At 46.1% G+C, this 17,347-nt stretch overlaps 1 protein-coding gene across 5 annotated transcripts in view; it reads right to left on the reverse strand.

Annotated features, from left to right (window-relative positions):
• Window positions 1-14,658: 14,658 nt before the first annotated feature.
• The window catches only part of SYVN1 (synoviolin 1), a 134,792-nt gene continuing 132,103 nt past the window's right edge, over window positions 14,659-17,347 (reverse strand). For all 5 annotated transcript variants that reach the window (XM_029611402.1, XM_029611401.1, XM_029611405.1 and 2 more), the window contains exon 17: window positions 14,659-15,942. In XM_029611402.1, the coding sequence (XP_029467262.1) occupies window positions 15,803-15,942 (140 nt within the window). In that variant the 3' untranslated portion in view covers window positions 14,659-15,802. The remainder of the gene's footprint in view (window positions 15,943-17,347) is intronic.

A 17,347-nucleotide genomic window follows, 5' to 3' on the forward strand; every position in this document is an offset into this window, starting at 1 on the left:
GATGGCCTTAACATGCCTATCACAGAGGGGGAAGTTCGACTCGCCATTTTGCGCTCTAAATGTTTCAAGACCCCAGGACCCGACGGCTATACTGCAGAGTTTTTTAAACTTCTCATGGAGCAAGTTTCTTGTCCGCTGGCCTCGGCATTTACGGCCCTCATAGAACAGGGTTCTTTCCCTGCTAATGCAAACCTAGCACATATCACCCTCATTCCCAAAGCAGGCAAAGATTTACTCTCTCCTGAATCCTATCGCCCAATCTCCCTCCTTAATTATGACCAGAAATTGTTAACCAAGATATTGGCTGACAGGCTAGCGATTATCCTTCCCACTCTTATTGGAGATCATCAGGTAGGGTTTGTGCGCAAGCGCTACGCTTTGGCTAACATACGCAGAGTGTTGACCGCAATGACTATTTGCCAACAAATGTCCACCCCTTATCTAGCCATTAGTTTTGATGCCGAAAAGGCCTTTGATAGGGTGGAGTGTCAGTATCTCTTTTATATCTTATGACAGATGGGTTTTGACGGAAAAGTTGATGGTCAGGCCTGCTATGGATTGAAATACATTAAAATAGTGAATAATAACAGGGACACTAGTCCGGGGTTGTCCCACAAACAGCAGGATGTCATCAGCGAACATTGCTAACTTCATCTGATGATGGCCGATGCGGAGGCCTTGGAACCTATCCTCCAATCGCAGCTTAATAGCCAGAGGTTCCAGCACTAGCACAAATAAAAGGGGGGACAGGGGGCATCCCTGACGGACCCCACATATAGAGAAGGACTCCGACAGGGTACCATTAATAAGTAACCTGGGACTGGGATTAGCTTGCAGCCAAGATAGAAAAGAGCCCGTTATACCATAAGCTTGTAGAGCCCAGAACAAGTAGTCCCACGAGAGGGAATCAAAGGCCTTCTCTGCATCCAGGCTTAGAACCAGGGCCTCAGTCTTTGGGTGAAAACTTAAAAGACCAATCAGTCGCCTCACATTTTTAACTCCCTGTCACCCTTTAATAAAGCCTGTTTGGTCTCCATGAATTACTGAAGGCAGTAGGGAATTCAATCTGGCTGCCAATACTGCTGCTAGTATTTTTAAATCTCCATTGATATGGGCCTGTATGATCCCACTTCTTGTAGATCTTTCCCAGGTTTGGGGAGTAATATTATAGTAGATTGATTTTCCATGGGGCTAACCGAGGCCCCCTGGCCTAGGCTATTGTAATATGGCCGTAGTGCAGGCAGAATTGGGAATTTCAAAATCTTGTAAAATTCTGGTCCGAGTCCATCTGGGCCAGCCACCTTTCCCGTTTTTAGGCCATGTATGATGGCATGGATTTCAAAATCAGTTATTGGCATATTTAACAAGAGGAGCTGCGCCTCAGTGAGCTTAGGCCAAGGAAAATTAGAAAAGAAAGTCTCTCTTGAGGGTAGATGGCTAGCCTTTTCCCCATAAAGCCCACTGTAATAGCCAAGGAAGCGGTCTGCAATGACTGTGGTAGTTGTCTGACAGGCCCCAGTTTTATCTTTGATACTGGTGATGAGAGATTTGGGGCCACGTGCTCTAACCAAACTGGCTAACAATTTACTGGGCCGATTACCATAGCAGTACAGCTGATATTTATAGTATCTCATAGATTTGGAAGCTCGCTGGAATAGGAGCACATGCAGAGTTTCCCGTATTTCTTCTAAGTTACGTTTGCTAGTCTCAGACATTGTTTTGATATGCCTGAACTGGGCTTGTTTCAGTTCTTCTGTTAACTTAAGGATTTTGGCGTTACGCTTCTTATTTTGGGTAGCAACATAGGCTATAATGTGCCCCCTCATAACTACCTTTCCGGCCTCTCAATCAACCCGTGGTGTAATGTCAGGAGTAGTATTAAAAAGCATATATTCTTCCCAATGTTCTGTGAGAAAGCGGGAGAACTCCTTATCCAAGAACAAATCCAGAGACATGTGCCAAGAGAAGGGGGGTTTAGGGGTTTGCCCAAGTAATACAGTTACAGATACCGGCGCATGGTCCGATAAGGCAATTGTGCCTATGGTGGCAGTTGTCACCATGGGGAACAGGAGCTCTGAGATAAAAAAAATAATCTAATCGGGAATAAGACCCATGAGGATGAGAGAAGAAGGTGCAATCCTGTTCTCCCGGGTGTAACGCTCTCCATATGCCCAGCAGGCGCAATTCCTGGCACAAAAAGTTGGGGCCCTTATGGATATCACTGGGTTCTATGGGTTTAGGAGGTTTGCAGTCATCCAGCTTACTGGCTACCATATTGAAGTCTCCTCCCACCAGCAACGCACAATCAGAAAGTTCACCCAGAATCCCCAGGAGATGTGTAAAAAATGCATGCTGATAAACGTTAGGAGCATATACGTTCCATAAGGCCACTCTTTGCTGGTTACACAATCCCTGGACAATGACGTAGTGGCCTTTGGGGTCGTGCCATACTCTTTCTGATTGGAAAGGCAATTGTTTATGAATTAGTATAGCCACCCCTCGCTTTTGTGATGAGTATGAGGAGAAAAAGCACTGACCCACCCATTCTCTCTGTAATTTTGCATGTTCACACACCAACAGGTGGGTCTCCTGAAGAAACACAACCTGTGACCCATACGCTTAAAAGCCATGAGTAGCTTCTTCCGTTTGATAAGGGAGTGTATGCCATCTACATTAAGAGATGTAAATTTTACCGTAGCTATTTCAGGGATTACCTAAGAATCATCTCAAAAAAATATTTCAAAGTGGATGTGACTAGCAAAAATGCCTGGGCTCCCCAGCCTGAGCCTCCGGGATCATATGGGGATAGCAGCAAAAGACGTACATCATTGTCCATGAAAAACTGCCTCATATCCATCTCAAGAGGGGTGTCTCCCAAGGTTCCCAACCACCCCAGCCCCATCCCCAACAAACACATCCACACAACCCAGGCACACCATTCACACCAGACCCTCCCCAGCCACACCAAAACACAGACACGCATAACCCACACCACAGTCACATGCCCCAAGAGGCTCAGAGCCACTCCCCCCCCCCCCCCCACTCCTTGTAGCGGTGGAGAGAGAAGCTCCACTCTAGCCCCCCACAGCCCCCTCCCCCCCCAAACAGTAACAGAACTTTATAAAACAGTCGTTCGAGACTGGCATAACCTTAAGGTCTTTGTGGAGCTACGAGGTCCCCTATCCCAAGGGGCCCCGACGCCCCGGTCCAATTCAGAGTCCTCGAGTATCAAATATAGGTCAGGCCATAACATTTCTTGGTGACATAAATGGAAGATACGTCCCCACGATCGGCAAGTGCAGGAGAATATACCGGGCAACTGGAGCCCGAGCCAGCAGCGAACTTCCTTATTTAGGACAGCGGGTAAGGCACCCTATCAAAGACTGACCGTCATTCACCCCTGGTATTGAGCAAGGTAGCTATAAATTTTTCCATGTCATCTCTAGAGGTGAAAAAGAGAACTTTATTATCATGGAAGACACACAGCTTGGCCGGATAGAGCAGCCCAAATTTGATGCCCCTTTTGTGTAATTCCATGCATGCCGGAGACATATTCTTTGTTGCGCTGTCGTTGCTGCTGAAAAGTTGTTGAAGAGAAGAATCTTATGGCCCTGATATGCCACGGACACCCATTGCTTGGAAGCCCTCATGATCTGCGTTATGTGGGTCCAGTTCAGAATTCTCGCCAGTACCGGTCTGGGCCTTGCAGCCCCTTCGTGCAGGACTCCAACTCGATGAACCCATTCACAGATCATCGGGGCCACAGGGAACTCCAAGCCCAACTGCCTTGGCAACCAAGTCTCCACAAACTCAGACAGCTCACTGTCCTTGACTAACTCTGGAACCCCAATGATACGGATGTTGTTCCTCCGACTTCTGTCTTCTAAATCTTCAATTTTTGCTAGCAGGTCTCTTTGGGTAGCTTGCAGCGCTTCCACATGGTGCTCCAACTCGCCCAGTCGGTCTCCATGGTCCAACAGGACATGTTCTGCCTTGTCCAGCCTTTTAGTTTGGCCCTCCAAGGCCGATATCTTAATAAGGCAAAGGTCTAATGCCGCGGTGACACTTTGAGAGATTTGAAGCAGAGCATCCGCAGACAGTGAGTCCAGAACCTTGGCGCTGGCAGGGACCTCCGCCATCTTGGCGGCAGATAGCACTCTTCCGCGCGCTCCTGTTGCATCACCCCCTCCTCTGAACAATAAGAGGGGCCCTCAGACAGGGAGGCAAATGCAGGATGTCAAGTGCACACCGATGAAAGATCTGGGATGAAAAGTCCATGCAAATTAGCAGAATTTAGAAGTAAAAGCTGGGAGTGGAATCAGCTACTGCCCTCAAGGGCAGTAGTCCTCTGGAGCTGGGCCTCACACCGGGGCTGGGCAGGGGTCTTCCGTGAGACATTTAGAGAGCGCAGTCCATCTCCTCTCCACACCAGTTAAAGGGGGGGGGGGGGGGCGAGGACAGAGGTTACAAGGGCTCCCAGGGTTTTTAGTACCTGCCCTCATAAGGTACTGTAACTGAGCAAACTCAGTTACAGTACAGCACCACGGCCGCCGTGATCTTGGGCCGAATCCGCCAGCTTCTAACGCCATTTGGCTCAAAATTCGCAACCTCAGGGTCCCATTGGTCTCAAGAAACCCCCCCACCAAGCCATAGGCCACTTGAGTCGCTGATTTATCGTGGGGAAATCGGGGGACAGCGAGCAGGGGGCCGCGGAGCTCAGCTCTCTTCCATCGTCCCTGGTGACATCATCACCAGAAGTCTCCCCCTGATCACATTCTAATAGTGTTGGAAGTAGTGGTCTGATGCTGACATCTATGGCTTCTATAACAAATCCCTTTGCTCTTCTTCCTGTGGTCTCTATCACTCCTGAACACATTTTGAGCATGAAAGGGAAGTAGTCTTTTATGTTAAACAGGTCAAAGAACTCTGACCTTGCCAGAATCCTGATGCTTTGATTTTTTACTGACCTCTCAGGCTATGCCCTGGTATAATGTAGTGAGGCATATCTTGGAATAGGACCTGTGATTATGGCATTCTCCACAGACTTCAGTGCATTTGGTGTGACATTAGGTACCAATGTCTCTGACATTGTTCTCTCTGCTGTGTTTCAATACAGGGATAACAGCATTCAGAATTTGGGCTTGCAGTGTCTGTCACTGTTACATTCTGCACACTTAATGACTGCCTTACATTCTTTAGGGAGGTGGCTTGTTGAAGAGCCTGTAAGAGATTCTATACTGTGAGCATGGTTTTATACTGTTAGTCTTTTCCCTAATGCCATGCCATTTCTTCAAAGAGTGATGTTTCGTGTGGATAGGGTACTGTCTGTGTTCTCTACTCTCTCCTGTTTGTTGTAGAGAGGGCAGCAGGAGGTACAGATGTAGTGAATAACACCTCTGTCTTATGTACAGATATGTGTTTTTTCATGTTATCATACCTTTTAGTTGATCTTCCATTTCAAGGGTGGTTTGCGTTGGTCTCGTCTGAGGTGTCATCTGATGCAAACTTAAAACTTGGATCAATTCTTAATCAATGCCTAGTCCTCAATGAACCTGTATAAAACTGTGAATGGAGGAAAAGCAATGTTATTCTCTACTTTATTCCTTGAGTCTAGGGAAACCCATTTCTCCTGCAGGTTGAGACACAGTTTTTTTTCAAAACTTAATTCACTCCACGAGCAGTTTCTAGATAATGGTCTGGAAGTATGGATCAGCTTTGGCCACTTCCACTTCTAAACCAAATCTCCTGTGGCTGTCTGAGAATTTTGGAAAGCTCTCAATTCTTCTAAAGCAAGGATGAGCAAGGTTTTTGAGCTGCAGCCCCCCCCATTCCTTCAATTGGTTGGGGGCATCCCCAAGACAAGTTACGGTGTATATGTACACATACATACACACATATCGCAAGAATAGTTATGAACCATATTTTCCCCTGAAGAAGAGGCCTTCGTAGGGACAGAGAATACAGGATATAGCAGAAGTAGAACAGACTACAGATTGAAACATCATTGGAACAATGGTCCTGTGAAACAATTACAAAGTATTCTTTTTTGTGGACTGTGATTCAACTGTATCCCCTTTTTAATGAAGGTATCTTCCATGAGATTCATTTGCAATTCACAAAGTATCTTTCTTGAAGTCCAGCTCTATTGCAAGTGTTTCATTACAAGCCTTCTGTATATATTTTGACTGTTTTATATTGGTATTTATACATGCTATAACTGCATAACACTAGAGAGTTTAGAAGCAGTATGAATGAGGAATGATTGATTAGGGCAATTGATAAATATGTGTGTGTTATTGTGCCAATTTTATTATTATTTTTTTTTAATAGTTTTGACATTCTTTGCCATTGTATAATAAAACTTACAACATTAAGCATTTTTCAAATCATTTAAAACTGTAGTAGTGCTACTTACTCTATTTTAGGGTTCTCTGATTGATATATATTTAAAAATGGGGACTTTGAGCCATTAGTTGGCATTGTGGCAGCCACGATTTTTAGATGAATTTTAAAAGCTTGGCACGTGCCAAAGCTGGGAGAGATGCATCTCTACAGCCGGTGTGCGCCTTGCAGATTTTAGAAAGAGCCCGGGTACACGCACAAATCCAAAAGCAATAAAAAGGGGGTAGAGCATGTCCTGGGAAGTAAACTTGAAATGTGAGAATAAGCATTTATGCACACAAGTTGAGGGCCAGGGTCCCCTATCACATAACTTTACTTCTGCTATGGACAGTGTATAAATATAAAAATAACTAAGTGAGTGAGTGGGGTTTTAAGGGTCAGGGTGAAAAGGTAAAAAGGAGGTTAATTAACAGGGGGGGGGGGGGAGGGGGTAGGAAGTCCAATCCATTAATTGGGAGAACTGGAAAAAAAAGGCTATTGTGTCAGCATATGTTTTTAAAATCTCCCCCACTTTTGCAGTACAGCTGGTATTTACGTGTCCATATGGAGTTGGCACGAGCTGGCACCCACACAGACACAGAGAGAAATATCCAGACAGACACAGTTACCCCATACCCACAGCGTCAAAGTCACTCCACAGCGAGACAAAGCAATCACTCAGATAGGCACAGAGACACACACATATACCTCACTTAAGATAGTAAAACAAGGACACACAGAGAGGCATAGACACAATACACCTAGACAAATACAAGCAGACATGCCACATTCGCAGAGAGAAACACAGGCAGATAGACCACATCCCACAACAGTAAGGGCTGGACAATTTTTCAAAAAACTTAAGAGCCAGCCAAAACTTTTAGTAGCTAAGAAACTCCATCACATCCTGTCCCATCTTACCTGCTAATTTTAATTCCTGTAGAACCAAGGATCAATCCAGACCACTGGGTTGTATCTCTCTTCCAGCAGATGGAGACAGAGAAAAAACTGAAAGGCACCCCCTCTTACTCTGATGTGCCACCTGCAATCCTTCAGTATAATCGATACCATAGCAGAATGAAACATATAACCTCAACATAAGAACCAATGGCTATAATCAAACCACTTAATGAAAGAAACTGCATAACTTCTGGAACATATGTACTTAGAGGGAGTACTTCCATATGAAACATAAAATGCTGTCCACTTGAGAATATTCTGCAGAATAAAAAACGATAGCGAACGGACTCTCCAGATTCCATCGGCGGGCATCTGGACTGATCCTTGGTTCTACAGGAAAGAAAATTATCAGGTAAGAACCCAATTTTCCTTTCCCTGTATGTACCAGGATCAGTCCAGACTGCTGGGATGTACTCAAGCTGCCCTAAATGGGGTGGGACCTGGAGAGTCCCGCTCGAAGAACACTACTGCCAAACAGTCGTCATCCGGAGCACGGACATCCAAATGGTAATGCTTAGCAAAAGTGTGCAAAGATTTTCAAGTAGCCACTCTGCAAATTTCCTGCGGCAAAACAAACTGACTCTCAGCCCAAGACACCACCTGAGATCGAATTGAATGTGCTTTTAAACCTTTCGGTACTGCGCACCCAAGACATATATATATGTCGAAGTTATGGCTTCCTTCAACCATCAGGCAATAGTGGCTTTAGTTGCCTTATGTCCTTTCTTAGTACCACTCCATAAGATGAACAGATGATCAGACAAACAAAAAGCATTGGTTACCTCCAGATAGCGAAGCAGAATCCACTGCACATCTAATCTTCGCAAGTCGCGAGCCTGAGGCGAATTCCGATCCAAATCCGTGAAAGCAGGCAACTCCACGGTCTGATTCAAATGAAACTCCAACACAACCTTTGGTAGAAAAGAGGGCACCGATCTAAGGGATACCGCTGAATCCGAAATCCGGAGAAAAGGTTCCCTACATGACAACACTTGAAGCTCAGAGATGTGCCATGCTGAAGTGATAGCCACCAGGAAAATAGCTTGTGTCAAGTCTTTCAAGGTGGCCTGTTTCAAAGGCTCAAATGGAAGACTGCACAAGCCATGGAGAACCAGATTCAAATTCCAAGAAGGACACACTGGACGAACCGAAGGGTTCAAATGTTTAGCACCTCTCAGGAAATGAGTTAAATCCGGATGATTGTTTCCAAGCGATTTATGGACCATTTCGCCTGCTGCTCTGTCCAACGGCCCTGTGCTGCCCTTGATTGGCAAACCGCACCCCACTGGGGCTCCTCCAGGTCCATTCCACGCTGAACGAGGGCCGGAATCAACCACCAATGGAGACTGGACCTGGCAGGTTCCAAGAGCAGCAATCGGATTTGGAACTCTTCAGACTTTGGGTCCCAACGAGAAAGTAACACCCTCTGCAAGGGTCTCATATGAGCAAAGGCTCAAGGGACTAATTCTAGAGTAGATGCCATAGAACCAAGAACCTGCAAGAATTCCCAAACCCGGGGTAGTGGTAGAGACAACAGCCGCTGGATCTGCACCGTTAACTTGTCGATTCGCTCCTGTGTGAGAAAGACCTTGCCGACTGATATGTCGAACCGAGCACCCAAGAAGTTCAGCACCTGGGACGGGACTAATTGGCTCTTGGCAAAATTGACGACCCAACCAAGGGATTGGAGCCGAGCCACTACTGATTGAACCGCTGACCTGCAAAGATCTTCTGACTTTGCACAGATGAGCCAATCGTCCAGATACGGATGAACCAAAATCCCTGCCTGCCCGAGGGCCGCAGCCACTACCACCATTACTTTGATGAAGACGTGGGGAGCTGTCGCCAATCCGAACGGGAGTGCCTGAAACTGATAATGCTCGCCCAGAATCATGAACCGGAGAAACCACCGATACTGCTCACAGATCCCTATGTGAAGATACGCTTCCATCAGATCTAAAGAAGCCAAATATTTGCCGTAGTGGACGGCTGCAATGACTGAGCGGAGAGTTTCCATGCGAAAACGGGGTACCCGAAGCTCTCTGTTCACTTTCTTCAGATCCAAGATCGGGTGAAAGGAGCCTTCCTTCTTGGGAACCACGAAATGTATGGAGTATCTGCCAGTCCTGCATTCCTCCGGTGGGACTGGGACAATGGCTCCCAGCGCTTTCAACCACCCCAGAGTTTGAAGCACCGCTGTCCGTTTCACGCGGGCCTCACAGGGCGACATCAAGAACAGGTCCCACAATGGGCATGCAAAACCCAAAGCGTAGCCATGTTCAATGATGCTTAGAACCCACTGGTCCGACATAATCTTGACCCACTCCTCGAAGAATAGAGACAGGCGTCTGCCTATCACCGGAACAGAGGAGTGGGCTAGGACACCTTCATTGGGAGGACTTGCCCCCAGAAGATCCTTGAGGACCACCCGTCACGGAGGCCTGCGGCCACGAAAGGAATGAGACCAAGCCTGAGACCTCTTTGACGGCTGACGTAGAGTGAAGGCTGGAGCCCTGGTCTGCCGAAACTTGCACTGTCCCCGGTACAGAGGGTGTGCTGACCCAAAAGACTTGGAGGTTCTAGGCTTATCCTCTGGTAACTTGTACCCCTTATTGTCCCCAAGGGATTTGATAAGGGCTTCAGATCATCCCCGAAAAAGAATTTCCCTTTGAAGGGAAGATTGTCTAGCTGGGCCTTGGAGGAAACATTGGCCGACCAGTTGCAGAGCCACAGAAGCCTTCTAGCAGAGACCGCCGAAGCCATAGTGCGCAAAGACGCCTGAAGAGGATCATACAAGGCATCCGCGGTGTAAGCCACAGCCGCCTCCATGCGATCTGCCTGCTCCGCTTCAGTCGGAGGCAACTCCTGCGCGGTGAGGAACTGCTGCACCCAACAAAGAGTTGCCCTTTGCATGAGAATACTGCAGACCGCTGCCCGAACGTAAAGCACAGAGACCTAAAAAATCCACTTGAGAAGGACCTCCAGCTTCCTATTCCGAAGATCCTTAAGAGCGGCAGCCCCTGCTACCGGAATGGTCGTCCGCTTAGTGATGGCTGAAACGGCTGCATCCACTTTAGGGACCTTAAGGACAGCCAAGGACTAGTCTGGCAGCGGATAGAGCTTCTCCATGGCTCACCCCACCTGAAGGCTGACCTCGGGAACCTCCCATTCTCAAGTCACTAGTTCCAGTAGCTTCGGATGAAAAAGAAAAGCTTTAGGAGGGGCCAGAAGCCCCGAGAGAACAGGGTCCCCCTTAGTAGCCTCAGAGCTCAGCTGTGGCACCTCAATACCAAGCTGTGTCAGAACATGAGGAATTAAATGATCAAGCTCCTCTCTCTGAAACAATCTGAGGACCCTTGGGTCATCTCCCTCAACTGGGTGGGCTCATCAACATCCCCGCCAATATCCACGAGGAGAGGGTCCAACGAAGGGGGATCCGGTGGATCAGAAGCCGGGGTTCTGGAGGGATTCAAAACCGCACGGTCTGTCCTCCCTCTGGAGGAAACAGAACCCCCCAGAAAGCCTAGCCACCTTCGCAGATAGAGGCTCCTCAGCTTACAACTCAGCCTCGGCCTCCAAAAAGGCCTTGTGCATTAAAAGCACAAAATTGGAAGAAAAGGGATACTGCCCCTTTAAGGCCCCCCCCCCCCCCCGAGGGAGAATCAGAGTTCAGAGTGGAGGCAGGCACTGGGAGCCGCTGTCTAACAGGGCTCAAATTCAGCGGGGAGAGAGAGGAAGAGGGATCTCCCCTCTCCCTGCATCCAGCCCTCCACTGGAGCGTGGTGGAAGCAAAATGGCTGCCATTCCCACGCTAGACAGGACGGGGCAGGCCAAGGCCAGCAGAGGTGCAAATTCCTCCCTGTGCCCCGGGAGCGCATCGAAAATGACCCGCTGCTGCTCGACGGTGCCTCCCCTCCTGGGAAGCAGAGTGTACAAAGGCCATCGCGGGAGAGCCGCTCCACCACTCCTTGCGTGCTGAATACGACAAACCCCGCAGCATGCCTACAGAAAGGGAGCGAGCGAGAGGCCGAAAAAAGCAGCGAGAATCGCCCTTCCGGAGCTCCAGGAAACCTGTGCGCACAGTAACAAAACACATTTTTTTTTTTTTCAAAAACGCTGACATGCGTTCACCCAGGGGGAAAAAACGCCCCTGGGACCTTAATCGTGGCATGGGCATGGGCATGGGCATCCCCCCCCCGAAGAATTATGCTGTCTCAGGGTACAAGGGGGAGGGACCGGCCTACCGGTTAACCCCCCTACTCACTAGCAGAAGAAAAGGCTCGGGGAAAACAGCTAACGGGGTATCTAACCCCAGCCCTGCCTCAACCAAGGCAGCAGCCTCGGGAGGACCGACTGTCACCTCCAGAAAGAAAACTACTTTTTTTTTTTTAATGGATCAGGACCGCAGGTTCTGTCACCCTCATCTGCTGGAGTCAGAGAAATACTGAAGGATCGAAGGTGGCACACCAGGGTAAGAGGGGTTGCCGTTCAGTTTTTTCTCTGTCTCCATCTGCTGGAAGGGAGACACAACCCAGCGGTCTGGACTGATCCTGGTATGTACAGGGAACTTAAAAATGTATTTATTTTTTACTGTTTTTAATATTTTATTCATATTTTTCTTTTTTTAGTTTACTTTTTTCTTTTACACTTTTTGCCTTTATTCTCCCTTCCCTACTTCCTCCCTCCCTCTCTCTCTGGCCTTTTTGCCTATTTCACATCACTTCTTTTCCCCCCAGGAGGGCAACAGCTGTAATCTTTCTACCTGGCTAGGGACCCAGTGGCAACAGAAAATCCTCCTGGGTCAAGATCTGAAGATGGCAGATCTTCCTGGTTTGTGATTACCACAGTGGCTGCTCCCATGTCCAGTTCTGCTGCCGAGTAAGCAACTCCTTACCCTGGGCCCGACATCGCAGAAGCAGCTCCTCTCCTTAGCCCACTAAAAGAAATGCATGGCTAAGCCATGCTATCACTACATTCTGCAGCTCTCTCCCTCCTACACTTGCAGTGCCTCCACGGCATGGCCATTTTTTCTTCCCTAATTGGGCAGCCAGTGTGCCACCCTTTTGCTCACCCCTGCATTAGAGAATACAGAATCAGTATCATTATTCCACAAGAGATGGCACTGGCCCAAGAGTGTAGGCACAAGACAGGACTTGGGAAGTATTTGCCCTTGCTCATTTCCTCAATGTTGTAAGCACACAGCTTTAGCTTAATTGGGTTTGGATGAAAACCTTAACTAATTTATAGGACCCACTTAATCACCTAAAGATTTAACTCACCTTGAATTCAGATTTATAAAGGTGAGTAATTAAACTTTAAATTCAAATCCACAGGGTAAGTATGAGAGCACAAGGTCCATCTTCTGATTTGCCGTGCTTAAACTTCTCTTACAGACATGGTACAAGAGCTAGACTAGTGTTCTGAAATATCCTAACATTACCACTTGCCATCCCACATTAAAATCACTCTGTGCTTTCTTATGCAAGTTTTATTTTGCCAAATGTACAATTTTTTCAGCTATTAAAATTTTTATACAGTATTTACATTTTAAATAATTATCCAAAGTCTCTCAGCCCTTAAGTCTAATGCACAAAAAATAATCAAGGGAAGAAATTCTAAATCTGTGGGTCAGCTAGGAAGTCTTTCAAATGTTACAAAAAAAAAAAGCACAACAAAAACCTTAACGTGAACAAACTCCACTCCCCTTATTCATTTTTTTAAGAAAAAAAAAAGTTTGTTGCAAGAAACCAAAATCTGTCCAGACTTATAAAGTTCCTTCATAGTTGCCAGTTTAGAGGCACTGCTGAACACAGGCAAGGTAAATGTACATTAATGTGCTGCAAGTGGAGTCTCTTGTACTATAAATTATCATCTGAAAACAGTTTTGGGATGCAAAGGCAAAGTAGCAGAGTTCTTCAGCCTGTCAAGATCACATCTTACACCTATCTGGGCTTCCCAAACCCACCCTGGTGACACCACAGCTAGCCAGGATACTCCCAGTGAATAGCCATGAGATCAGTTTACATAAATTAGGTCTCCAGCATATACAAATTGATCTCATGTATATTCATTGGGGATATCCCAAAAAAATATGACTGGACTGTGGAGTTCCAAGGACAAGTTTGGAAATCCCTATCTTAAAAGATGTTAAGTTACAGCTATTGTCAGTGATATGATAGAGCCCTCCACACTTTGGACCATCTCAGTTAACAGCCTAAAACTGCAGCGATCCCACAAAACCAATTAACTCTGGGATTAGAGGTTAATTTCAACTTCAAGTGTAAAGTTCCAGGGTTTCTCCTGTTAAACAGAGGTAAAGAAAAAGTGGTTCAGCTGGCTCAGATACCCCATTTTGTATATTACAAAGGGGTTTTTTTTTGTAAACTTGTTAGGATGAAGCATGTGTTGAATGGAATGTTTTTTTTTGTATGACAGATTACATAAAATCTAAATCAGATTTCTCCTTAGCTGTTTTAAGAGCTACCACCCCCATCTTTCATTCAGAAACACTAATATGAGCCTACTTATTTAACTTTTTCACCCCCTCTTAAGGCAGAAAATAGGATCAGGTCCTGACAATGATTCAATATAATAAAGGAGGGGGAGAGGGAGGAAGCCCGATATCAGCACAAGCATTACAGCCACCGTTCCATTTTTGGTATAAGGAAACAGGAGAGCTACAACTCCATAGGAAACCCAGGATCTGCTCTCATATCACTTAACTCCAGCTCACAGAAAGACTATCCACTTCTTAGACAATTATCCCCCATCCTACAGAGAATGCAGCAGCAGTACTGCTCTTTTGAATCAGACATTCAAAATGACTGATTCAGTGTCTGAGATCTTTGGCAAATCTGCTCTTCAACAGCTGAATATAATATGAGAAAGGTATGGGAGCGTCCCAAAAGCATCTAAGCATGTGGCAATCTACTAACACTGCTTTTTAGGCTTTAGAAGACAATTTTGTTTTTTTGGGGATAGGAGGGGTGTACCAAAAAGTGACCATTTCTCACTCTACCTCCTAAGGGTTTTACACAACCTCGATACCCCCTTTTACAGATGAGTAAATTAACCCTTTTCCAAAAACCACAAAGCAAGCCAAAGCTACAGTTCAGATAACTTCCTCTGTCAAGAGGTGCTTTTAAAGGGAGTGGGAGGAAGAAAAGAAAGAGTGACAGTTTGCTGTCAAAAATAGAACTCTCATGCTAGATGCCTGCTGTCTTAAATTCATAATCTTAATACTGCACAGGAGATAAAGCGCTCAGATGAAGAATATGCAACTAAATTGGCATTTGACTGTTGCTTGACAACAGCCTCAGCCAGCTAAAAAGCAACCCATCAGACAGAGCACAATGCTGTCACAATAGCTTGTCTTGCCCTATGGTCCTGCTTTAAAAAAAACAGAGAAGGGCATGGGGAGAAAGAAGATATTTCTGGATAGCTCTGGACCATACAGTCTAAACAGAAAAAAACCCCATCTAAAATAAGGAATGCAGCCATGACCAAAAAAATCCCATCCCCAGACGCCTCTGATATAATTAAACAGAAATTAAATGAAATGCATTAGAACACCTGCCTTGGAAGCATGAAAACTTCTCACCTCTATTTCATTTTTTTTTCTTTAGATCACCTGGACCATTGCATACTGTATTTAGGAAATGCATCAGTGAGCTGCCCCCAGTGCACCAAAGCTGGCAAGAACATTAGCAAAGTGGTTGAAAGGACCCAACTGTGCCACATCATAAAATGTGGCTTTTTTTTTTTTTTTTCTTACAAGAGGAAGAACAGAAGAGAAAAATCACTAGCAGATATGGTTCAGGTGCAGGTATTTTCCTGTAGTTCTGAAGTAATTTCAGTTGAATGGGCTGTGACCCTTCTATGTATTGCACTGAAAATATTTAATCCTGCTCGACCGGAAATCCCCGTACAAAGGGGCACAGAAACAGGAGTCTTGCTGGTTATAAGGGCAACACAACTCATCATCCAAGCAGGATTACGATCCCAGACTAGTGGAGGAAGGGGCTATAGGGTAAAGATGCTAGTTCTGTTTCAAAAACAGTGAGGCAAAGGAAATCTGGTAGGTTGTAGCTTCTGAATATTCAATGATCTCATGAGGGCAAGAATGTAAGGTTAAAATAAGTTTATTCTAGGGCAAGACTTCCCAACCTTGGCCGTGGGTACCTCACAGGCAGTTGGGTTTTCAGGATATCCACAATGAATATGCATGATATAAATTTGCATAAGGAGACTGTGTATGCAAATTTATCTCATGCATATTCATTGTGGATATCCTGAAAACCCAACTGCCTGCGGGGTACCCTAGGACAGGTTAGGGAAGCCCTGTAATCTAGGGCTTAGTCTGATTTTGTTATTGTGTTCCATTTTCATCAGGTCAAGACATTGCCACCAAAGTCAAAGTTCAAAAAGGCGATGCTAGTGGAAAGAGGTGGTAGAGGATGGGTCAGTGGGCCTCAGCTATAGGAGTTTCCAGTTTTTGAAGCCGACGTCTGCGCAGCTCCACAGCATCAGGCTCTTCGGGAAAGGCACCATCATCATCTGCTAATGGAGTTGAGAATTCTTCTGCTCCGACTGATTCAGTCACTAAGGCAGAGAAGAGGGGAAAAATTAAATTTTATTTAGATGAGAGGTTTTAGTCCCTGCGGTTTCACTCCTAGTGCCATTATTCTGAACCATTTCTGTGCATACCTATGACAGCACAGGGCACTGCATTTAAAACTAAATACCTACTGTACAGGCATGTAACTCACCTTAAGCTCGCAACAAAAAAGCAGGAGTTGATCTAAACAAACAGTGCTGATAAAAGTCATTGATAGTTTGGAATTGGATAGGAAAGATAGGGCTGGGAATTCTGGATGCATCCTTTAACCCAAAGCAGGAGTTTTGCATTAGGAATAGGGACAGGAGGAAAACAGAAAAGGTAAAACCGATTGTTGTCAAGGTGTGAAAGTGCATTAGAGAGCATTGAATAATTTCTACTCTCTTACACCCTCACAAGAGAAGAGAAGTTTGATCCTCCTATCTACTGGCTTCAGCTGGAACAGCTATCCATTCAGCTGCTCTGCCCCTACAATATAGAACAAGTTTACCTCCAATGTTGTGCTGGGAAACTTGCTCTCTCACCTTCTGGGAAAAATGTCAAAGCTTGGCTGTTTAATCAAGCCTTCCCCTAGACTCCACAACAGATTCATCCTAGTCCACTGGAAGTCTTCCTGATAGTGAATACAAGGTTTGCTCACTTCCGAGCTACCTCTATCCAAACGATTCATATCTGTCATATAGGCCGATACAGTACAGCGCACTATTAACCCACATTTGGACGTGCGTTTGACGCGCTAGCTTTACCCCTTATTGAGTAAGGGGTAATAGTGCGTCGAAAACGCGCGTCCAACCCCCCCCCCCCCCCCGAAACTAATAGCACCTGCAACATGCAAATGCATGTTGATTGTCCTATTAGTTATTCCCGCGCGATACAGAAAGTAAAATGTGCAGCCAAGCCACACATTTTACTTTCAGAAATTAAAGCCTACCCAAAGGCTAGCGTTAATTTCTGCCGGCGCCGGGGAAGTGAACAGAAAATCAGAAAAAACTGCTTTTCTGTACACCCTCCGACTTAATATCATAGCGATATTAAGTCAGAGGCCCCAAAAGTAAAAAAAAAATAAATTAAAAATCGGCCCACAGGTCGGAAGACGGACGCTCAATTATGCCAGCGTCCATTTTCCGAACCCATGGCTGTCAGCGGGTTTGAGAACTGACACCGGCAAAATTGAGCGTTGGCTGTCAAACCTGCTGACAGCCGCCGCTCCTGTCAAAAAGGAGGCGCTAGGAACGTGCTAGTGTCCCTAGCGCCTCCTTTTACCGCAGGCCCTAATTTGCATAGGCCACCCTCCTGAATCGCATGCCCAGGAGAGTGGCCTGTGCACGCGCTGGGAGAGTGGGTGCTCGCCTGCTCTCCCGCGCGTTTTTCTGTATCGGCCTGATACAC

The sequence above is a fragment of the Rhinatrema bivittatum genome, chromosome 8 (genome assembly GCF_901001135.1).
Source record: "Rhinatrema bivittatum chromosome 8, aRhiBiv1.1, whole genome shotgun sequence".
Classification (NCBI taxonomy): Eukaryota; Metazoa; Chordata; class Amphibia; order Gymnophiona; family Rhinatrematidae; genus Rhinatrema; species Rhinatrema bivittatum.